At 39.5% G+C, this 23,867-nt stretch overlaps 1 protein-coding gene across 5 annotated transcripts in view; it reads left to right on the forward strand.

Annotated features, from left to right (window-relative positions):
- The first annotated feature begins 872 nt into the window (after positions 1-872).
- Positions 873-23,867, forward strand: part of ANO5 (anoctamin 5) — a 57,294-nt gene continuing 34,299 nt past the window's right edge. For 2 of the 5 annotated variants that reach the window (XM_039724979.1, XM_039724975.1), the window contains exons 1-4: positions 873-1,084; positions 10,838-10,882; positions 13,276-13,340; positions 19,894-19,941. In XM_039724979.1, coding sequence (XP_039580913.1) covers positions 1,024-1,084; positions 10,838-10,882; positions 13,276-13,340; positions 19,894-19,941 — 219 coding nt within the window. In that variant the 5' untranslated portion in view covers positions 873-1,023. The remainder of the gene's footprint in view (positions 1,085-10,837; positions 10,883-13,275; positions 13,341-19,893; positions 19,942-23,867) is intronic. The other 3 variants (XM_039724977.1, XM_039724976.1, XM_039724978.1) reach the window with 3 other exon arrangements.

Below are 23,867 nucleotides of genomic sequence, written 5' to 3' on the forward strand. Positions count from 1 at the left end.
CAGTCACAAGATGTTTCAGGGCACCCTTTGGTGCACCAAGCCCATCCTCTTTGTTCCCACCATCCCGCGTTGGGACATTAAAACCCCGACTAAACATCTTAGGCTTTGGAGAGCAAGCAGACACAAGATTTTTAGGTCTTGCTCCTGACTAAAAATACACTCCTTGAAGCAGTTATTTTGCACAAATAAAGGCTTAGTACTGTACATAGATCTGAAAACAAGCCCAGCAACTCAACTGACTGACTTAATTAACTTTTTATTAAGCATTCAATTAATTCTTATTGGTCATGAATGTGCTGTTGTGTTACAGCTGCCTAAGTAACAAAACTCCCTGTCAGTTTGGTATGTAATATGATTACTCAGGTAACAGAAGATGAATATACAAAAAGTTCATTTGAAACAAGGCCTGAGCTTATATTAATGAAGAAAAAAAATGTATTAAATACATATACTGAACAAAGATTGTTGGAAACTGTCTCAGATGATTGAAGGAAGCAATAAGAAGCTAGGGCTGTTAGACATGGCAATGGTAGCAGCTCCAGGAGCAGGGACAGCAGCTGTCAGCGGAGCCTCTTGAGTTAAGAGTTACATTTCTTCATAGCAGCTTTTATGGGTCTAAGTTTTGGGTTTGTGATAAGAACAGTGTTGATAGCAGAGGGCTGGTATAGATATGGCTGAGCAAGAAACGCTTGCGCTGCGTCCAGGCGCGTCCTGCTCCTGTGGGTGCACAAGCAGCTTGGGAGGGGACCCAGCCGGGACAGCTGAACCCATACCACACACAGCATGCACGCCGCTCCCAGGCACTCTGCCCAGTTTCTGGGGTTGTCCCGTAGAGGCCAGCACAGCGCTGGCCCCGCCGCCCTTCCGCCCGGGGGCACGGCTCGGCTCGGCGCGGAGCCGCCCCGCTCCGCTGCGCTCCGCTCCGCCCCGCGGCAGTGCGCATGCAGGAGGCGGCCCCGCGCCCTGAGTCACCGCTCCGCTCCGCGGCCGCTCCCCAGCCGCAGCAGCGGAAAGGCGGCCACCATGAACCGCTTGGGGAAGAAAGCGAATGAGACCCTCATCGAGATGGCTCTGTCGGCCGACGGTAGGAGAGGGCGGGGAGGGGGGATCGTGGTTCTGTGCCGCCCTTGCCCCCCGGGGCACGGGGAGCGGAGGCGAGCGTAGTGTGGGGGGTCTGGGGGGCTCCGGTTCCTCCCCAGGATCTGCAGGCCGGCGTCTGTGAGGTGGGGCTGATTCCGGGTGAATCCTGATCTCTCGCCCATCGAGCTTTTAATCCTTGGGCTTTCACTTGAGCAGAACAAAACCACTTTTCCATGAGCACGATCCAGCTGTGATTCGATCTTTATAATCCTCAAATAAAATCTTGAAGCTGAAGGTTCTCGTATCAGCACCCTGCCAAGAACAAAAACTAGAGAATCCGCTTGATTTTTATCTTAAAAGACCCAGCAGATACCAAGGTCCCTCTGCCGGACAGCAAACTTCCAGCCTCCCCCGAAGCACCGGCGGGGATGGGGCGCTGGCTCCCGGGAGCTGAGGTTGCCCTTACCAGGAGGCTGCGAGCAGAGCGGGTCCCCTCGCTTCGGGAGGTGCCAGCAGCCTTCTTCCCCCTCGCCCCATCCCAGATGCGCTGGCACCCCTCAGCTTCGGATAGACTCTGCGGCAGGGGATGTGCAGCCAGTGGGTTTGTGTCAGGGCCTTGCTTTTTTGCTGTAGCCATGTTACAGTTTCCACTTCATGTCACTAAGGTATGTCATTACTTAAAATAAATGTGGTCATATTAGGATTTTGTGAAATAACATGATGCAAGTGTATGTTTATCAGCCCCTCACCTGGCAACGTGAATCAACAGTCAGAAGAAAGAGCATGTTGATGTTTTCAGAATAAAACTGTATAGGGTCTTTTTTAAAAAAGGAAAATGCTGACCTAGAAAAATTTCTTTTTTGGAAATAATGCTTTGCCATTAGTCCTAGAAGTGAAAATCTTAAAGCTGGAAAGAGCCACTAAGTCCCTGTGTTGGCTTCTCGGGTTATCTGTTCTCCTTCACAACTTGACTGCGCTGTCTCTTTTAGAAAAACATATATAGTGCCCTTTTAAACACCTTGAGCCCTAGCAGCAAATCATAATTTTCAAAATATTTGGCAGTCTTGTTGCAGAGAGGTGTGATGGCAATATTGACTGTGAAATTATCCAAAAGAAGCTCTTTGTGGTGACAGCAAGGAGGGATGTGTGGCTGTGGGGAGGCAGGCGTCCGCAGCAAGTGTCAGACGAAGGTTTGCCCTCTCTGGGAAAGCCTGATGGAGCTGGCAGGCTTCTTAGGAACCCGAGCAGATGGATATTACAGCCTCTTGGCCAGCGATCCTGTTCCAAAGGGGATGTGAGAGACCTGAGTCATTGCCCATCCCACTGCCTGGGGGCGATGAAAAGTGCTAGGACTAAGCTGCCCTCTCCATGGGTTATTCTTCTGAAGTACCTTGGGACTAAAAAATATTTACAGAACACACAAAATATTCCTATTTAGGGAATGATTCTATGAAGTCAGGTTTGTAAACTTCATTCCATATTATTCAGTTTTCCCATGAGCATTGTGGGGTTTTATAGTCATAAATAGTGACTATAAGGAGATTTGAGGGGTTTCAGTGTTCAAGGATGGTTAAGAAGGGTTTGTCATATAGTAGCACATAACTCTCCATACCAAATCATATTCTAATGCAGTTCAATTTTAATTAACCACTTTTCTTAAACAGAAACAAATTGAATATGGGGTGAAGTGAGTAGGCTTTTTAAAAGTTATGTTAACTTGTTGCCCAAAAGTCTCTCAAGGTTAAAAACCCCCCAGAAAATTAATTAAAATATTGTTTAGAAAAATTAACAGCAGAACTTCTTATAGACTTAAATATATGCTTTGTGCCTTTTAGGAAAAACCTCTTAAGGGTCTAGATGTCTGATGTGTACAGGCAGGGCCTGTGTAAGTCAATAGGAACAAGGCAGGAGAGAAAACATCTGCTGCTTATTTTCTTTAAAGATGTGTTTGTATTTGGATAATATGTGTGTATTTATTTCTGGTTTACTACTGCTTTTCATTAAACTTGAATGCTGGGGAACAGATTATGGGGTGCAAAACTGTCTACCAGCAACAGAAAGTTTAACTTGCCTGTTTAGAGCCTGTGTGTTGAAACTTTTACCTTGAAGGAAGCTTCCTGGCTTCCTGCTGAATTACATCTGTGTGAGGTAAAAAATTCCAATTTTGTGTTTGTAATTTTGCTTTTTGTTGGAAGGTGTGTGTCATATACCCCAAATATGAAAGCCTAAGAAAACTGAACCTACAAAATTGGAATGTAAATATCAGAGGAAGACTGTAATATGTTGCTAGGGTTACTTATGTCTACATTCACTTTCAGGAGCTTTTTTTCCCCCAGCATGTTAATGCTGCAGTAGCGTGTTGTGGGATCTGTCCCAAGCCTGCTTTTTTTGGAAGCTTGCTGTTGGCTCCATGCCAACAGCTTTTTGATTTGAAATATGCTGCCTTTGTACACATGGCTCCTCTTCCAGAACTTCCAGGAGCCTGGTTTGTGTTCAAAACGCTCTAAGTGATCTTAATTCAAATGCTTACTTAAGTTGGTTGTCATCTTGTTTGTTTCCCTCTGAGAAAGGTGGAAAAACACCGGTGAAAGCCAGTGGTGCTTGTGCCACGACAGTGCTTGTGCTGCTGTGTTGGCACCTTGCAATACCTCAGCAGTCAGGGCCAAATCCTGCTGTTATTTAATAAAATGATACTGAACTTTTTTTATGAGAATTCATACCAGTAACATAAAATACAGGCCTCCATTCAAAACTACGTGTGTCTCTAATTACTGGCGCAGTGTATGTAGTAATTTCTGATCTATTTGTGGAAACGTTGAATGGGATATCGTGTTCCCACAGGCCTAAACCAAAGGGTTTGTTAAGAGGAAAGCTGTTTGATAGTTTGCTCCTAGGTAATGAAATAAAAGCTCCAAGGAATTTAGACATAGTTCATAGTATAAAAGGCAGGGGAGAAAATACTCTCTTAGCCCAACCAATGTCTGGTTTCTGAGTGGAATTTCGTCACTGCAGGGGCACGGTGTAAATACAGGTTGGTTATTGGAAGTTAAACCTCTTTGTAACAGAAAACTCCTGTTTGTACTAGGAAAACCTGCTTTTGGGAACTCATCCCAACAACTTGTATCATATCACTGTATAGCTCTGGCGCTTTTAATGCAAAAATGAAAGCATCAAGCCCATTCCACTGCAGCTGTTAAATACAGATTTTTTTCCTAAGATAGTGTCAGTCAAAAAAAAAATTACTCTTGGCCAGCATTTTCATTTTAGGTGAGCACCCTGCATATGGGATTAAACTCACTGTCTGCAGTTCAGTGAGTAGCAAAGGAAGGATTAAGTCCCCTGCATGCCATTTAAATCCAGTAGCAATTATGTGGGATATTCAGGCCACATTTTGGGAAGCTGGGAAATAAAGGTGGATTCATAGAATCGTTAAGGTTGAAAAAGACCTCTAAGATCCCTCAGGTCTGAACTGAGTGATTGCCCTGCCATCAGAGGTGAAAGCATTTTAGTCTGTTTGTAAGAAGAATTTCACCTTCTCCCTCAGAATATGAAAGAAAATGCTCTGCAGCTCTCCCTCACAATAGTTCCTGGAGGAATGATTTGGCTCAGTGGTGGAGCAGAGATTCTGGATTGTGAATGCCAAATAAACACCAAGAAAGCCACCAGCATCTCTTCTGGTGTAAGGCAGAGTCCCTCTCCATCAGTTTGCTGCTCAGGCATTGCCTGGTGTGCTGTGCTGTTCTGAGGTGTTCCCTACAGAAATAAACTGATAACTGTATTATAAAATGGAAGTACACTTTAACCTTTATGAACAAAGACTTAATAATTACTGTGATACAAGGAAACACTAGGATAAGATAAAAGGGCATTGATGAAAATGTCCTTCAAAAATCATGCTTGAGAACTGTTGGCATATAATTTGAAAAAAAAAAAACCAAAAAACCAAAAAAACAAAAGAACAAACAAAACCACCAAGAAACCAAATACCATGTCTTGGTAGTTTGTATCTTCAAAGCCATGAGTTGCATATGCACATGGAGGAGATACATAGTCATCTAACCTAAACAAGTCATCAGGAAGGTGTAGGTAATGAGAATATGTGATCAGATGTTAGGAGGTCAGGTAATAATGTACTGAACTTTTGCACTAGTTTTTATTGTGATCTGGGGATTGAACCAAAGAGCAGTGTAATTACCAGGTTGTATATTCTTATCTAGCAGTAATTTTATTATATTTGGTGATAGCTTTCCACGTGCATATGTGTGTAAATGCAGAAAGGGGAAGGAAGGTTCTTGTGTTGTATTGCTGAGGATAGTGCTTGCAGTTATAACATAGTTATGGAGGGATTTACTGTTATTTGCTGTGTGCTAAAGTTGAATAACATGTCAGAAATTATTTACAGATTGAAGTTTGAGTGTAGTTACACATTGTGTACACATATATTTTGTTGTAACAACATTTTGTGTTAGATTAAACACTGTGTGGGAGGAGCTGAGTCTATTGGGATTTGTTTACTTGAATTTTACTATATAGATATATGTTTTTCATTGAAGCATAAAGCTGTTAAAGGTGTTTTGTTCACCAGTGGCTCTCAGTGAGGACCAATAGACATGGTGAAGTTCCAAACACATTTTTTTAGGAAGTGAATATATCTTTGCATGAAGGGCAGTCTTCTAACTGGAAATCCCAAGGGACTCTCTTCTTCTTTACTAGGCTCTAAAGGGTAAATATGAAATTTGAGGCCTTTGGCAAGATAGCAGAACACCAGCAAACCATGTGGATAGAACTCCTGATGCAGATGGTTGTCCTTTCATTTGCTGTAATACCCCTAAATTAGAAAGGGCCCTGTGGTTTTGTTATTCAAAGGATTTGTCTTAACTGTTGGGTAGGAAATCAGAAAGTCTATGTTTGCACCATTTATAGTGTGCTAGAAATATACCATGCCAGCAAGTAATGGCTAGCAGATGTGGATTCCAGGCCACTTGGTTCTGCCAACCACTTTGCCTACTCTAATTCTGTTAATTGACTGGTGCTTACATAAAAAAAGTTTAGGCAATGGAAGACCTGGCCCATTGCCCTGATCATTTTCTTGATTGATAGGAACAGTTTCTCTTTGGGATCACTATAGGAATTCCAAATATGTTCCATCATTTTTAAAGTAATTTGGACAAAATGCCAATTCTTGCAATTCTTGTAAGTCTTGCAAGTCTTGCATTTGTTTATAAAACATCTTCCTATACTGATATATTTTTATGTTGTATAATGTGAAAAAATTAATTACTTGGTGAATACAATAGCAAAATTTACAATGATGCATTTCACTGGAAGCATAACCAGAAAAGTACTGAGTGAGGCAGAGCATAAAGAACCAGAAGGAATAAAAATTTACTGTTTAAATTGGCCATCTGATATGTCTCGATAACATGAAATTGAGGAATAGCAGAGGACAGTAAATTTGATTTTTTGTAAAAAAAATATATTGCTATATTTGCATCATTAGTTTCCTAGTTTATTTATCCCTTTTCATTTACAGCATCTATAGAAGATCTCTCATACAAGGGCACGAACATAATGTGTGTGCACAGAATGAGTAGTTCATTGGGCCCTGCACTACTTTTGGGTGCTTGTGTATGGCAAATGTGGAAAGAAATTGGAGATTCTGTTGCCTAAGGGTTTACATCAGTGATTTCAGTGGAAGCTGGAGAAATGGAGTAATGAATGATGCTGTTCATTGTATCTCTGGGCACGCTAGGAAAGCAAGTCTGTGCCTAACACTTGTTGGAGTGCTTGTGGTTCCATTGGGTTGTGATGAAAAACATTCCCACAGTTCCTCTTTCTTCATCGTACCTTGAAGGAGAGGCAAGAGCACCTGGCACTTCCATGGATGTGCAAGGCCATTGCTGGAGCTGTTTGCTTGCCTCTGCAGTCAGTAGTGCTGATGAAACCTGGCCCCAAATATATAAATACTCTTAAAGGCAGACAAGCACAGCCCCAGTGCTTCATGACTTGTCAGAACTCCTGCAGTCTGGTGTTTCTACCACCCTGTTCTGCTGATATTTGTCATTCTAGTCCCTCTTACTTGCATGCATGCCAGTGCTGTGCAGTTTAAAAATACCTGACTTTATCCGACTATTCCTAGTCTGGGCTTTCTTTTTAAACTGCATTTGAACTTATTAATCAGTTTGTGTCTTGTCATTCTGCAGAACAATGATACCTGGGAGGTCGGAATGCTCACAGTGTGCTTTGAGTCTTGCCTGTGCTGGTACATAAAATACAGTGATGGTTGTTACTTGAATTGCATTAACATGCCCTTCAAGTTCTGTGTTACAATACTATGTTTGAGGGATTTTTTGCTAAAAATAGATTTGCACAACTTCTCTTTTTGTTTAATATATTCCCTTTTTTGCTATCCCAGTGGCTTTTAATCAAAAGGGGAGGTGGTTTTGTGGTTCTTTAAAAGGGAAGCAGCTGAAGGTAAACATCCCATTTTGATTTAAAATACCCAGTTACTATACTGGAGATTAGGACTAGGACTACGTGTCTTTTCCAAATGCTAAATGAGATTTTTTTACTGTTAGGAACAGATTTCCAAATATTTATGCCTGTGTAAAATAGTTATTTTTCTTTTAATTCTGACATGTTGATAAATACTTGTTCTCTGGAAGTACTTGTTTAATGATAAAACACACGAAGAAAATTAATATGTCAGTGAAGCAGCCTATACTTGAACGCAATCTTCTTTTAAAGGGACTAATAAGACTCTTTCAAAATAATCCAAATGTATTTTCTTGGATTCACTGAGAATGTTTTCATTGTTAGATAGTTTTAAATTTTTAGAAGCATCTCTGTGTGTGCATGAATCACCATCTCAGACATCATTCTAGGGCTGAACCTTTGGCACAGCAGCACAGTTACTACTCTTCAGACAATACCAGCTGGGGTAATAACCTTGTCTTGCTTTCTTACAAGTCAGTTAGGTGGGTTTCCAGTTCCCAGTGGCAGCTCCGTCGAGCTCTGGAGGATGTGATCAGTATGTGCATAAGTTTAGTTGAGAAGTCATTGTAAAGCTGCTTTCCTTAGATATGGAAGCACTTGCCACAGTCATTGTGATGCTTGCTTGGAGGGAGTGACTCATTTCTCTTTCCTGTTGGCCAGGCCTGGTCATCGAATAATGTCAGGGGGTTTATTAAGATGGTAACTTCATGACATCTAGGAATAATGTTTTCTTTCATAGCATGTTAAAGATGAATATTGGGAATTTTCTTCATAAGTACATAGTAGCTACTTCATAACAATTGCAATGTAAGTTTCAGGATTTGTTAGGATTTTTGTTGGTTGGTTTGTTTGTTTTCATTTTACCTGGACCATCAAAATTTTGCTTTAGGGATAGGCATGTGTGTAAACTAATATGCCAATGTGTCAGACATATGTAGAACAGTGTCAGTGGTCTGAAAGCTCCTTGCTTGGTTTTGTTGGCTGAAAAGGATGCTGTTATTGTGTCTAAGAAAATTGTGGAAATAATTGAAAGCAGAATTTTGGAATCAATGCTGAAATAGCAGAATCGACAGTAATACTATCTTGCTGCTGCTAAACAATGCAGTTTATCAACACCTGCATGAGAATCCTGTCTGTGGCTTTTCCTTTGAATTCCTTTGGCATAGCTGTTCCTTTGGAATAGCTTTGTCACAGATCTTAGGTGCGCAAATGCAGATGATTTTCTAGTTTAGTAGCAAAAGAAATAATACACCAAATACGTAAATGTTTTTAGTGATATAAACAATCTGTTAAGAACTGTACTTGGTGCACTTGAATCAGGGTTATAGAAGTTGGAAGAAAGGAAAACTTAAAAGCCTTCTCTTGCTCTGTTTTCTGATGCAGAGTTACTCTGGACTGTGCCAGACTGCAGCATCTTCACACCAGCTGTACCTCAAGTGCAGCATCATCAGCCAAGCTTTTTTCTTTGCCATCTCCCAGCACACTTGGACTTACTGAGGGTGCTGAAGTAAGAGGATTGTCATCTTCCAGGGAAATTCTGGGTTAGGTACAGTTAAAGGGGCTGGAGCATCCATGGCTGTGACTGTGCTAGTTATTATAAAAGCCAAAGATTTTCCCACTGGCTTTTGAAGATGAGTAGCACAGTCCAGCCACACTTGTGTGGCTAAAATCCTTTCTCTCCCTAGCAAGGCAGACTTCTCTGTAATACTGTTTTATTGACCAGATTCCAGTGTCCTCCAGAGTGTGCTTCTTCTCCATCTAGGAGAGTGCTGGAAGCTGAAAACGCTCTTCAAAGCTGAAACCATTTTTCAAAGTGCACCCATAGTTGAATGAGAAGTCCTGTGGTTAGGTCTGTCCTGGGCTTTTATGTGCTAGTTGAGGCACTGCTGTTGTGGCCAGGACATGACCTGTGTGACAGGTTGTATTTCTCCCAGGGAATGTACAGTTCCTTTTTTGGTGCCGCTTGCCTTGCTGCAGCTATTATCAGAAAACAGGGTCTATGGGAGGCCTTGATTTACAATCCATCATTACTTTTTTGCAGTAGCACTGAATACGTGTACTTTTGCCTTTTCCTAACTCATCAGTTTTTCCATGAAGAAAAATAAAGTGATTCTGGCACTGTGAGCAGATTTGAAGTATTCTAGAATTTCTGATTGTTTAATTACACAAGAAGTCATTTTTTATGCTTGTTACAGAAATAATAAGATTACAGTAATGAAAGTACCTGTTTTGTGAGTAAACTACTTATATTTTAAGAGATAAAATCAGTCTTGATTATATTCTTCAGTCTTCAGTACTGAATGTTAATTTGTGTTGTGGGCTACTGTTGTTCTCGTCATTCGGGTCTGTAATCAAAGTAGAAATGGTCTGTAATTCTTAGGGGTGGCATACCAAAAGTTTCTAAGTAGGTTTCCCTGTGGTTGGGCGTAGTTTGAGACAGCATATGTTGCCTTTTACTGCAGAATTATAGGCCATATAAATGTTGCTTATTTACAGTAACGTGCACAGTGCCAAGGCACATGTGTTTAAGGAGTTGCACATAATAGCTGTGTGAAGAGTTGTGTGGCTGGTGAAGACGTCAGTTTTATTGGGAAAGAGGCATTTCTTTTGGGTAGGATATATGCACTCCCATAAAGGTCAATGATTTGACCAAATACTAAAATGACACATTTCTGAAATAATTTAGTAAGCTTTAATAGTCATGGAGTTGTACTGGAGTTAGTTTTGAACAAAAAACATTTCAAAGCGTTTCTGCTATTTATACAAATTTTATAATAAAGAGCCACTTAGTTTAGGAAGTGTCCTTGTTTGTTCTTGGCATGCAGATATTTCTAGGTCTATTTATATACACAAAAACATGTAGTGTTGAAGAACAAGGACATACCCTTAAATACAGAATTTTATCAGAACATTATTGTTTTACTCCCATCTTGAGATATCAAGCAGTAATTTCATGAAGAATTTTTAAAGCGCTTTCTTGACTAGTAGAAACTATTATGGTCCTCTCTGCTGCTGCTAAGGAGAAGTGACATCCTTATTTATGTTGTTGAATAAGGTGCCTGGACTGAATGGTGAATGTTGGTGTTCCAGGAGGAGCCTGTGCCATGCTTTCTGTCTAGGTCACAGTCTCTGGTGTCCAAGGCTTATTGTTTTGCTTTATATGGTGGCTGTATTGGAAAGGATAGAGAAGAATTATGAAATGGGTTCATCATAAAGTGAATTTTACTTCTGGTTCTTACTGAAGTGTTTTTTCCTTTCAAAGATGACATTGCGATTCTCACCAAGTTCAAGCCATCACAGTCAGAAGGTATTGTACTAACCCATGTTTTACCGTCCTCATTTTTGTCTGTTTCCTCTGTCCTTTTGTCCTTTCTTTTTCTTTTTTTTTTTCTTTTTTTTTTTTTCTGCTGGGAGCCTCTTGCAAATCAGACTTTAGTTAATGTGAGTCATTGGTATCACATATGAGCCAGGCCTTTTGCAACGTGATTTGCAAGTCAGTTGTTGGCTATCTGTTGGCAGCTCTCCTGGTTAAGATCTAGTTGTGCATTTACATTCATGGTGCTTGGTGCAGTTCTGGGATGGGGCCTCTTTACACCTTCCTGCAGGATTTGGGTGTGCATTGCTTGTGCTGCTCATGTTCAGGAATCTGATTACATGTTTTACAAGGAGTGGACATACTGAGTATGTTGTACTTTTCAGTTAATACATGTGTTATGTTCTCTTTTTACCTTCTCATGTGCTGCTCTAGGTTATTCAGGTTTTTTCCAGTGGAGCAGAGGTATCAAGAGGATTTCCTTCCACAAGTTGCATAAGTAATCAGCTATGGTACTGGGAAAGCAGTTAAAATTTGCAACTCTGAATTATAATTATTCTGAGATTAGATTTACACAATTACGGAGAGGATAAAATCCAGAACAGCTGCCCCCCCGCCCCCGCCCCAAGCTGTTATAGGTCATTGAATGAGTTCAAGTTCCCTCAGCAGTATAGAAAATAAAATGTCCCTGCTGCAGGGACAAGATGCCAGACTGTTTCTGCCTGGAATAGGAGAGTTGTGTGACAAAATATTTGGGTTTCTGCTCCTGGGCCCTGGGCTGGTACCTTTGGCCAAGTCTGCAGTAACCAGCTGCCTCCCAGGGCTTTAGGCAGCACAGGTAGCAGAGCATGGTAGGGATGCTCCCATTCTTTACCCTGGTGTTCAGATTGTATCTACTAATACAGTTTTCCAGGTGTAGTTTTCTTTAGCAGAATACCATGCAACAGTGTTAACTGTCTTGGCATTCAGAAACTTACTTGTTATGTTTTACATACCATTGCTTGGTTTCTCATCATATGTATAGTGTAAAAATTACAGAGACCATTTTCTGTAAGTGAACTTCGAAAAAGAAAAAAAATTGTAGGAAACAAAATGCTCTCAAACTGTACTCAAGTAGCTTATTATATATTTTTGAAGAAGCACTTTAAATCCTGCCTGGATGCAATTTTGATATCAAATGTTTGCAGATTATAAAAAGAATAGTAGGCTTGTTTTATTGGCAGAAATAATGTAATTGTCTTGACAGTGGTCCAGTGTAAGTCTGTCCAGTCGTAGCTATACTCAGCAATGCTTCCTTAATGAAGAAAGAAGATGAATCCTCTTTTCTGAAAAAAAGAGACATCATTTTTCAGTGCACGGTCTAGATTTTGATCAGCTATTTACAAAACTGCTTATCCTTTTGTGGTGGAGTAATTTAGATGCCTGATTGAAGAGACTGGTGTGCCTAATCAGCAGAGGTAGTTGTTTACAAAAACCTGCTTGGAGCAGGAGGCTAGCCTATGGGCTCAGAGTTGTTCTCCATAGGAAACTGGTGACTGTAAATTCAGAGGCACAAACTCAGCCAGTGTCTTGATTCAATTTAAGATTATGATTGTATTGAATAGGATTTTCCCTTTAGTATTAGCATTTTAGTAACAGTGTTTGATGAAATGACTGTATTTGTAGGAAAGTCATGTTGGAGTTCACTACTCTCATTAAAATGAAGGCAGGCTTTTTTGTTTGGTTTATTTTATCAGTTGTTTTAGAGCTGGGTTTTTTTAGGGTTTGTTTGTTTTTTGAACAAGAAGCTAAGTAATTAAATTCATGTTACTATTCTTGATCCTGTTGTCATACCTCCATTACATGGGCATTTGTAATCTTGAGGTTATGCATCATTGACTCCTTAGCAAAAAAACACACCCTAATTTGATCTCTAGCAAACACTTCCATAGGTAATTGGACTTCTTAACCGAGGCAGCAAAGCTCTGAGTTGAAAGGCTCTTAGACCTAGACACCCTAATTTGATCTCTAGCAAACACTTCCATAGGTAATTGGACTTCCATAACTGAGGCAGCAAAGCTCTGAGTTGAAAGCCTCTTAGACCTAACAGATATTTGAGACAAGAAAGATAAGTGATGTCAACAGGTTTTTTTTTCTGTCACAGATAAAAATACATTTCTGTGAATGCAAGGTTACACCAAGGTAGTACAGGCTGAGTATATTGTGTCTTGCAGCATTTTTTCTCCTCCAAAGAACCATTCTTGAAGATTTTATGTATTATGAATATTATTTTCTGTCCTTTATTTGTTCTTAGTTCCACGCCTTCAAGGTCCACATAATTTTCAGATATAGCAATATTTTTTAAAAAGGGATGTGTTTATGTGAATCTCTTTTTCAATGTTCCTTAGGGGAAGAATGCAATGGACCTGAAACTATTTCAACTGCAGGATCAGAAATCCCAAGCAGCTCTGAGGTAAGGTACAGTATGAATGGTGTTAATGTACTACTTGGTAGGAGGGAAGAAGAATGGTTGTTGTGAAAAAGAAAATTAGTTTTTAAAACTACTGTTTCTTTTAGATTGTCTTATAGCTCCTTTTTATCCATGTAAAAATTTTCTTTCTGTATTGTTTTGAAAGAGCAAAGCCATGAATATGACATGACACTCACCGAGTCTCAGAAGAGACTTACCAGTTTTAGTGCTACAACACAGTAGTGGCAGAAAACAATATGAGCTTAATGGTGTTTCCTGTATCAGTCTTGAAATGTTTTGACAGCTGGAAAAACATACTGGTTCTGTACCTGGTTTGTGCAGAACCAGTATGTTTTTCCTGCTAATGTGAAATAGCATATCATGCTAATATATGAAATAATATTATTATTTCATATATATAATTTCATAATATATAGATATGAAATAGCGTATCATGCTAATATGAAATAGCATATCATTTTGCTGGCTTGCTGGGGAAGTCAAGGCACACTAGAGTTCCAGAGCTCTAGGAACCTTGTGACAGTGCAGCAAGATTCATGAGAAAGCAAATGAAGATTTGAGTTACTAGGGTACCTCATTATGTGCAACATGAAAAGCATCATCAGCTATAAACTTTTTCAAGGTGTCTCATTGCTTAATATGTACCGTACACATTGTCTTGAAGAGGTAACACTGTGTGGCCAGTTGAGAAACTAGTTCAATATGAATTTTGAAAATGGCATTTCTACTTTGGTATTTTATGTTCATTCTTATTGTCTGATTTCTTTATTGTTGTTACATGCTTAGATGGAGATAGGAAGTTTTAGATAGGAAAAGAAACAGCCGTTCCGTCATCTTATACTGGCCGTGGGCACTGATCAAAGATTATGTCTGTTGAATTGAGTGTTGAAAAACTGCAGCTGTTCTGCTGAGCTTCTTAAAAGTAAAACATGTCCTCAGCATCTTTTGAGGACCAAATTGGAGATGATCACATGAAGACAGAACTCAGAATGGCTTCCTAGATTACACAGATCTTTGTTTTCTTAGAACATTAAGCCATATCATCCCAATGTTTTAATAAATTCACCAGTTCCATTTTAAAAACTTGTTTATATGTTCACCCCATTCCCTTCTGAATCTGTTGTAGAAGTTGTAATCATCTTTTTCCCCAGGAAAACTTTCAGTGAATGGCCATATCAAATGCTTCACTGAACAATGGCCATCATACCCTGATAAGCTGATTCTGAGCTACTCACATGTGAGTGGATGGAGATGACCAAAAGCTTGGAAGAAGTCAGTTCATGACTTAGGACATATGAAAAGGCAGGAGGCATGGGAGAAAGAGTGCAACATGTGTCATATGTGTAGGGAAATGGGATTTGAACTTTGTTTGAAGGATGAAAGATTCATGATGAGGTGGGAAAGGAGAAGACTTTGATCTTCAGCACATTCGTGTTTGTGAAAAAGTTAATCTGGTTTTCCTCTCAAAAATCTCTCCTTGGTAACTTCATGCAGCCTTTTCTCTTGTTCTCTGCTTACATGTTTCCTTACATAATTATTTTTCTTTATACGCTGCTATTAAATATCACGAAGTATTGTGATTGTCATATTAGCAATATCAGTAAGTAGTTGATAACTTGGGTGTTTTTATTTCTTGTTTTCAATGTTCTCTCTGAGACAGCTTGTTTGGCCTTAGTTTGTTTCTGCAGATCAGGTGGTTATCTGATGTTTGCTTACATTTAAGTTAGTACTTTTCTTGCTTTGCCCTGTCCTACCCAATGAACCCTAAGACATTGTCATTTTTACGATTTTTACTTTCTGTGCATCAGCCAGATATAAAGTTACAGAGTTACTCTTGATCTTCTTGCCCAGTTTCACACTCTTATCAGCCATAACAGGCTTAGTTTTTGATGATTAATTTCCTAGAATTCAGGTTAAGTCTATATTTAAGAGTTCTTCTATTAATTATTTGCAATAGTAAGATAGCCCCTAATATTTTTTTCATATTATGCTAATCTTTTATCTTCATGTGTTGTCACAGCTTCAGTTGTCTTCTGTATCTTCTGCATAAACTGGAAGAATTTCTTTTCACTCAGTTCTTTGCTAGGCTGTCTTTAACATCCTTGATGCATTCCTGTAGGAATTCAGCAGGATCTGTTATCCCAGCATGGTTTCTCCTTTCACCAAGGCCCTTGTGAGCTCAGGCCAATATGCTTTGTTCTTGGCTTGATAGGTAGCACATTTCTCTATTAAATGAATTTACCTCTGTGATAGGCTGGTGATTTCCTTGTCACTTAGCAATGTTTCTGCAGGTAAAAAAGATTAACATTTGGAATTCCTAAACCAATTTAAGTCAAGTAATTTTAAAACAGAAATTGAATTAATTGAAAAAAAACCATTGGGAAAGAGTAAAACAAACAACTTCCTTTCAGGTCACTGCTTCATCTTGCTCAGGCTGTAATTTCTTTTAGAAGAGAAAAGACACAACATCCAGTAACAGTATGCTTCTGTTCAGCAGCACAGAGAAAAAGCTAAGGCCTTATTGTTGATTTAGCCAACAGAGGGAAAAAAATAAATCTAGACTTAATATGGAGAGCAGAAACATTACCCGGCCATAATTCAGTGGTTGGTTGTTTTTCTCCTTCTTTGATTTGTGATCTGCAAAGGAATGCGTGATTTGGATATAAGGAACAATGCAAGTAAAATAAAAAGTGAGGAACAGTCTGTAGTGAAGCCTGCCAGCATATATACAGAACTTTGATGAAATCCAGGACTCAAAAAGCATTGGAGCACCAAGCAGTGGTGAATTTTGTCCTTCATGATTTTGCATTCTTGCCTATTTCACCCTGGATTTTTTCAGTTTTTTTTAAATTGCTTCTTCTTGAGTCTCAATTTTCTTATTCTTAGATCTCCCACAGGACCAAAAGAAATAAGATCACTTGGACTTCATCAGCTTCTCATATTCCAAGACTTATAGCATAAATAATTTCTAGATGCTTTGTCATGCGGGGAGGCAAGGAGATGTTTTCCACAAAGAGCAGACTGGAGAAGGGGAAGAAAAAATTAATATAAAGGGGGTATTTTCAAATAAGTGCTGCAATGGGGACTGCTTCAGATTATGTCCTTGTTAAATCAGTAATACATAGACAGCCACACCTGTTAGGGATAGGCAAGTGTCTTCAGTCAATCCCTGAGTAGGATCTACCTGAATCAGTCTTTATGGGGATCCTGTTCCAAGAAATACATAAATGCCTCTGAAAGTCCTTTCAACCAAATTGGAAAATGAATGAAATAAAACCTGAGAAACTTTTTTTCCTCTGTGCTTTCTATTTGTGCAGAAAGCACTCTAGAAAAATATACAACGGTGTGTCTGCTCAGCGATTGTAATTAGTTATTCAGGTTAATAAGTAAATGAAGCTGAAACACACTGGCAAAACAGAGTTCCTGTGCCTTAGAGGAAAGAAGATCACTCAGTTATTTCACTATTGGAGGAAAGGTTAAAAATTTGAATTTGTATTACATTTTCTAATAGTAAAAGTTCATGCCATTCAGATGGAATAAATGTAAAATTAGTAGAGCTTTTGTGTAAAATTGAATCACCGGTTTGTAGTTCATCAACATCTGTAGAGGTCCATCTATACTACATTTGTTACTCCAGTTAAGAAGCACAAAGTAATTTGAGATGTTTGCTTGGTGTGCGTGTGGACTCCACCTCATAAAAGGCAGGTGATGGCACTACTGTCTGAGTAAGACTGCAGGAACTGTGCCCTGTTCTGCCTGTAAGGAGATAGGAATTGATTTCACACGCTTATACATTAAATGTTTACCTTTCTATTAATTTCACACCAAGAAAATGCTTGCTAAAAATTCCTGTTAATCAGGATTTTCCATAATGTCACTTGATCATAAAAAAATTTATGAAAAGGCTGTCTTTATTTAAGCCCGGTTAGCAGAAGTAAATTGGCAAATTTATTAAAGCAATGCATTTTTACCACAATTATGGCTTGACTCATCGGTTGTGTTTTCTTTAGAGCAGCAGGTGCTGCAGGTGTTCCAAATTAATTGGTTGATGTGTTTTTTCTTCTGAAGAAACACCATCACATTGTGCATTACTTACCATACTCGTTCATTTTTCAGTTCAGACTGGTGGATCTTCAAGTAGAGAAACATAAGATACCATTATTAATATTGCAAAGATGGACCAAATTGGTTTCGAAATCTAGAAAGACTTCTAGATTTCTTCCAAGTCTAACAAAAACACATGAGAGCTGTTTTGGGGAGAGCCAGAGTGCATTAAAGACTTAAGAGAGTGGATTCCAGAGTGAGAGGGACCAGTCCAATATTTCTGCCACCATTGCCAACCTTCTCAGTTTTCATCTCAATAAATTGTATGGGTTATTTGAGTTGATTCCTGTTTTGCATGTCATGTGTTACCAACACTGGAGCTCCTTTGTGCTGTACACAGACTTTGGCATATCATGAAAATGCAGTGTGTTTCTATCAGAGTGCTTGAAATGCGCAGGAGAAGGTATGAGCACCAGTTTAAAAATAGTTAATCCTAATGACTTGAGCTAATTAATTTCTGACAGTTATACTGAGCAGGGTACGATCCCATGACTAACAGGAAAGCTTTTAACAGAACGCATAGGAAAGTACAAGGCCTTTCCCAGCTGTGTGTCTTCACCTCACAGCTTTGTGTTCCACTAGATGCAGTAAAATTATGTCTGTGAGTGAAGCAGTGTGGGCAGCAAGGACCAGTGGGTGGCTAAAGCCTGTATTTGCATCTAACCATGGAGGAGGTGGTGAGCAGTGGGTGGGAGGAGTAGGGGATGGAGAGGCTGGATAAAGGCAGATGGAAGGGTACCAGTGGATAGGGGGGAATGTGTGCGATGGAGAGGTCAGGGGCCGCAGGGCAGCATTGAAAAGCAAGGCTGTGCTTTCATCAGGGTTAAGTTTGTAGTGTACTTTCCATGGCAAGTATTTATGGTGTATAATTGGAGAAAAACATCCCAGTTAAGTGTCTCAGCCCTCAGTTCTCTACTAAAGTGCAAATTTTTCCTGTAACATCAGTGACAGGAGGATTAGACCTCTAAACCCAGTTCAGACTATCTTATGGTAAGAGCACAGTGCAGCTATTTATATTTGCACTGTTTCTCAGGGGGATTCCTTGCCAAAAAACAGATCGATCTTTCTGTTTATTTTACTGCATTCTGAAAGGACATTTTTGACTTAGATAAGCAAATACCCAGACATGGCATCATTTAAAAAGAATTTAAAGATGTACTTGATGTGTAACCAGGACAGGAATGGACCTTAGTGATTTCTCTCAAGAAAAACTGTAATAAAAGTCAAAAATATTATTTAAAAAATAATCAACAGTACTTTATGAAAATTACATTTGGAGTAATAAACTTTCTGAAATGTTACAACTCTAAACCAGTAAATGATACAATAATAATAAAATGCTGTTAATATTCTGCTTCTATTGAAAGTTAATTTAATTCCACAGAGAGTTATTGTGTTTTCATAATGGACTTGCACTGTTTGGTTGCACTGTTTAAATCTGTCTATGGTTTCCGTTTAAAGCACACAAAAGCAAGGCAAAAGAAAAGTGTGGTAAGATACTGCCTAACAGAATTAGATACTGAGAAACTGCTGAGGTATTGTAAGCCGTTATCCATTCCAATAGCAGCACCTGATCTCAAAGCCCATCGGTGCTGCAAGGCCCCAGTGGTGGGCCAGGACCCCAGAGAGCTGATGGCTGTGTGTGTAGGATGGTTGTGCTCTGCAGAGGATCTGCTCTTGTCCTGTCTGTCATACCTGTGTGGAGTCTGGCCTGAGGATGTTGCAGCAGCCTCCACACCAACATACAGGAAAACAGTAAGCACCCAGATCTTGTACAGTTAAAATCAGGGCCTCACTGGCTGTGGATCAGAACTGGAGTCTGGGAAGCCCTCACTAGTCTCATTAGGTATAACTGCAATTAATGGTACCAATTTACCTTGTCTACACTGTGAGATTAAGGCTTTGGCTCACTGCATTCGTTTTTGTTTAGTGTACACTGTATAATTTCAGTTTGTAGTTAAAAAATAGCCAAGTAAGGGGCATCACATTTGTTCCAAATGCCCAGTCATCTATGCTGTGTACATTTTCCCTCTTTGGGATCAAAATAAATAAGAGTACTATTAATAGGTGTTCTTCACCAGTTTATAAATGGTAATCTGTACCAACTTTTTTAGATTGTATTTTTTCTAATGGAAATTATGAGGAATACTGTTTAGCTCTTATCAAAAATTGTAATTATTACCGCTTAAAAATCAGTATGGACCATGTAAAAGTTGTTACTGTAGGCTAGAGACCAACCTGCTCTGCAGAATTGAATTTGGTTTAAATTCTGACTATCTCGACTGAAAATCCATGTGTCACTCAGAAGAGCTTTTCAGCAATTTACACCAGGAACTACACTGTTTCTTCTGAATTAGCCTTTACTTTTAAATCTGAATTAGCCTTTGCATCATCGCTAACAACATTGTTTTTCCCGTGATGCCACTGGCAGGGCCTAAACAGCACTGAGACTACTTTACTCATCCCTGAACATCAAGTGGTAAGCAGTAAGAAGTATTCATGCTTCCTTGCATGAATTTGTGTGGCGTCTTCTATTACAGTATGCCAAAACGTCCCTCACCAGAAAATTTTCCAGTTTCAAGGATGCCATCCTTCTAAAACCAATTTTTTCTTGTTGATAAAAATGAACATGGTTTTGCATTTATTTCTAGAGATTACTTAAGAGATAAATTCAAATAAATCAAAAGGATAATAGACAAAATTGAAAAGTTGAGATGGGTGGTGAAAACTGGAAAGTTTGCTTTTTTATCATTGTTTTGGTTTGATGGGATATAGGATGTATTCTGACTCTGGTGTTATTAACAAATGTGGGATTCCTTTTTATCTTGATGGCCTGAGGGTTCTGTGAGTCAGCATGATACTTTAAAATGTTTTAAAGAGCAAGAAACAAACACTGACATCATTTGAAATATGTTGCGTCTTTTTTTTTTATTAAATAATAAGGAAAGGCTCAGGATAGCCACTTACTGAAATTCACAGATAACTATATAAATTCTCAAATATATCAGAAAACTTAAAATAATCATTGTTTTATGGAGAAAAAGTACAAAAGGTTGTTTAAAATAACTGAAGAAGTACATGCTGAGGTGTATTAAAACTGTCTGCTTGCTTACTTTGGGCTCTGGTGTCTTCCATTAACATGTACGCTCTCCTGGCTTACTTTTTATTTTTCTTGGTTCTGTTCTTGTTTAATGTATTCTTTTATCCTGAGAGGCTTTTTATGTGCATTCATATTTCAGTGCAAATATCTTGGTGTCTTAAACTGCTTTGAAATGCATGTTTTCAAGCTTTCAGATTTTAATGTGGCTCAGAATTGAAACATGAGCGAAGGTGAAAAAAACAGCTTGCAAGTTTTAGCTACAAGAAATACATGGGACTTTGTGTTTCTTTGAATGGGAAAGGTTATAGTTTTGTATGCAACCTTATAGCCTGCACGAAGTATAACTAGAAATTGGGATGGGTGGTGTTAAGAGTGTTGGTAATACACATCTTTAAAGTGAGTAAGCTCTTCAGTTGCATGGATTCCTTCAAGGAAGAATAATGATGAGAACTTCATGGAAAGGGTCTCTGGTAAAGTGAGATCTGAGTGCATGAACCAGAAATATGCCATTTTGATTTTCTGGAGAGTTGCCTGTATATTTGTTCTGTAAATGTATTTCCAGGAACTTTACTTATGGAAATACATTTATATAATTTAGATATGGATTTATAAAGTTATGTTTAAGTCCATATATATGCATAAATATATATATTCATATTTAGCATAGCAGCACTTAAAGCCATGTGTTTTTCCTGTAGCATGTTTTATTTCAGTGGAAAGAAAGAGTATAAAAATATTCCATGCAAACTGGGTAGCTAAATGAAGGTGATAACTTTGTTTTTTAAGCCATTGAATATTTTCTGCCCTTTCGGTTATGGAGACTTTTCTTGTATTTTGATTCAGCTTTCAAACCTTATATTTTTGCCCATTTTTGTACTCTGCAAGTTCTTCTGCTGCAGATTGCTAATTCATAAATTACCTAGTTGTGTTTTAATGTAGTTCTTTGGGGTTTTTACAGTGTCTGTTTTACATCTAACTTGCTGTGTGATTATCAAAGGTATGCAGTTAATAAAATAAATATTTTGTTTGCAGAGTGTATCTTTTAAGCCAGCAAAATGTTATAAATCAGTTGAATATTGTAGTTTCAGGTAGTTTTTTTGCCTGGTAATGTACAGCTATGATAATGTAATGCCTTGATATGCTGATGGGGGATCATAAAAATCATTCCATGGTATTAATGTGACATCTAGTCTGTCTTATTAGTCACAGCCAGAGGTGCTTCCCTGTGCTGTAATTAATGAAACTAATGGGTTCCTCCATCTCTGCTTGGTATTGGTTACTGCTTTGTTCACTGAAAATGCAGCTCTAAACCACCTTCCCACAAAAAAGGTACAAGATACAAAAATAAAAGGGGAAGGGTGTTCAGGTCTGAACCTGCCGTCCCTGCTCTGTGGGGTTGGACACTTGGGAAACTTTGAGGTCTGAGGCACTGAATTTGGGAAGGGTGCTTCTAAACATAAGGAACTTGCAGTTTTCTGACTAAATAATAATCTGAAAGGTATTGCTCTAGGACAAGTTTCCCTGTCTTTGAGGCATAGAGAGGGCTGGGATATTTAGTAGCAGAGTGTATTTTGTAGGAAGCTCCATGCCAAGGTGAGGGGTGTGCTAAGTGACCTGAAAGGATAGATTTCCTGTTGGATGGATAACCAGAAATAGAAATCCCTCAGAGTCCCATAAAAACATCTGGAATTAAATAATTAAAGTACGATCTGCAAAGCATATTTGTGTTTTGGGTACTGTGATACCACTAAGCCCTCATGGGGTAGCTGCCCACACTGCCAAGGCGCACTGTCAGTGTGCCAGGGCGGCAGGCGAGGCCGCAGAGGCATTTAGCACAGAGCCCGTGGCTCAGCTGCAGCCCACAGTCCTTCTCTGAAGCACTGAATCAGCATCTGTGCCAGTGTTGGTGGTTGCTGCCACTTCCAGCAGCTGCTTTGCCTCTCCAGCTCCTGTGCCTGACTGTTTGCCTTGGCCCCAGGAGGTGTCTCAGAGGCACCTGTGGAGCGGGGCAGCCAAGGGCTCCTCAGCAAGCATTCAGCAGTGCTGGAAGCAGCTCTCGGGGATCTGGGTGTGTGTGGGGCTGCCAGCCAGCATTTACACACCGTGCCCAAGCCAGTCTGGGCAGAACAGACCATGGGCTCTTACAGCCTTACTTCATCTTGAGCTGCGCTTTGTTTGCTTGCTGACATCTTGGTCTGTCCTGTTATCTGTCCTGTTGAGTCAGGGTTTCCTACTGCAGGGCTTTGGGTTGTGTCTGAGGTGAGGATTGCAAGCCTAGGTGCTTGGACATGGTCCAATACCCCAGCCTCTGCTGGGTGTCTAGAGAGAAATCATCAAATATAGAACAACTATAGCTATTGATATAATACCATATGAATCCTGTTAGTTTGCACTTATGCCACATGAAAAGAAAATTTATCTCTTCCTGATAAACCATTACAGCAGTCAATTAGCATCTGTCCACAAGCTGGGTGGTCACAGTTCTTAGCGAGATAACTAGACTAATGAGTCTGGAAAGCTGTTACAGGATAACAGGAGGGCATTATTTGTGTTTTGAACAGATGGGTTTTGTAACTTGCTTTGTAGTTGATGGATTTATTTGACATTTTGAAAGCCGTTGTAAATGCTGAATGTTTGCAGTAATGTGGTTGCATAGAATTGTACAGTGAACTTGGATTGGAGGGGACCTCTGGATGGCTACTCAAGGCAGTGCTGGCTTCAAATGTAGATCAGGTTGCACAGTCAGTGCAGATCAGTCCTGTCCTAGCTTAATCAGGCTGTGCTATCTCTGAGGATGGAGATTGTGCAGTCACTCTGGGCAATCTGTTGTACCCAATCTGTTGTATTCAACCACAGCCTCTCGTTCAGTAGGAATTTCTCCTGTTGTGACTTGTGGTTGTTGCTTCTTGAGTTTTCACTATATGCCTCGGGGCTCCGTCTCTTCTGTAGTTCCTTATTGGGTGTAACTTAATTACTAAAAAGCTTTAGCTTGCTATCTGTACTGTGTTGGGAAGTTTTAATTTGGTTACTTGTATTGCAGGAGGAAGATATTTCAGAATATTTTCTGTGATGAGGTGTACCTTCATTTAATAACTGCAGGTTGTTGAGGATCACTAACTGCATTTATGTAGTTCTGGAAAGAGCTGTTAAGAAATAAGATGTACAAATGTTTAATGATTCACTGATAGAATCAATGCAAATTACAAGCTTTTTATACACATTAAACATGTAGGCGCACATGTATGCACAATCCTTCATGAATGTGCAAGACTGATCTTGTTCTCCTTGTGAAATCCAAATGCAGC

This window comes from Passer montanus, unplaced genomic scaffold (assembly GCF_014805655.1).
Source record: "Passer montanus isolate IOZ18808 unplaced genomic scaffold, ASM1480565v1 scaffold54, whole genome shotgun sequence".
Classification (NCBI taxonomy): domain Eukaryota; kingdom Metazoa; phylum Chordata; class Aves; order Passeriformes; family Passeridae; genus Passer; species Passer montanus.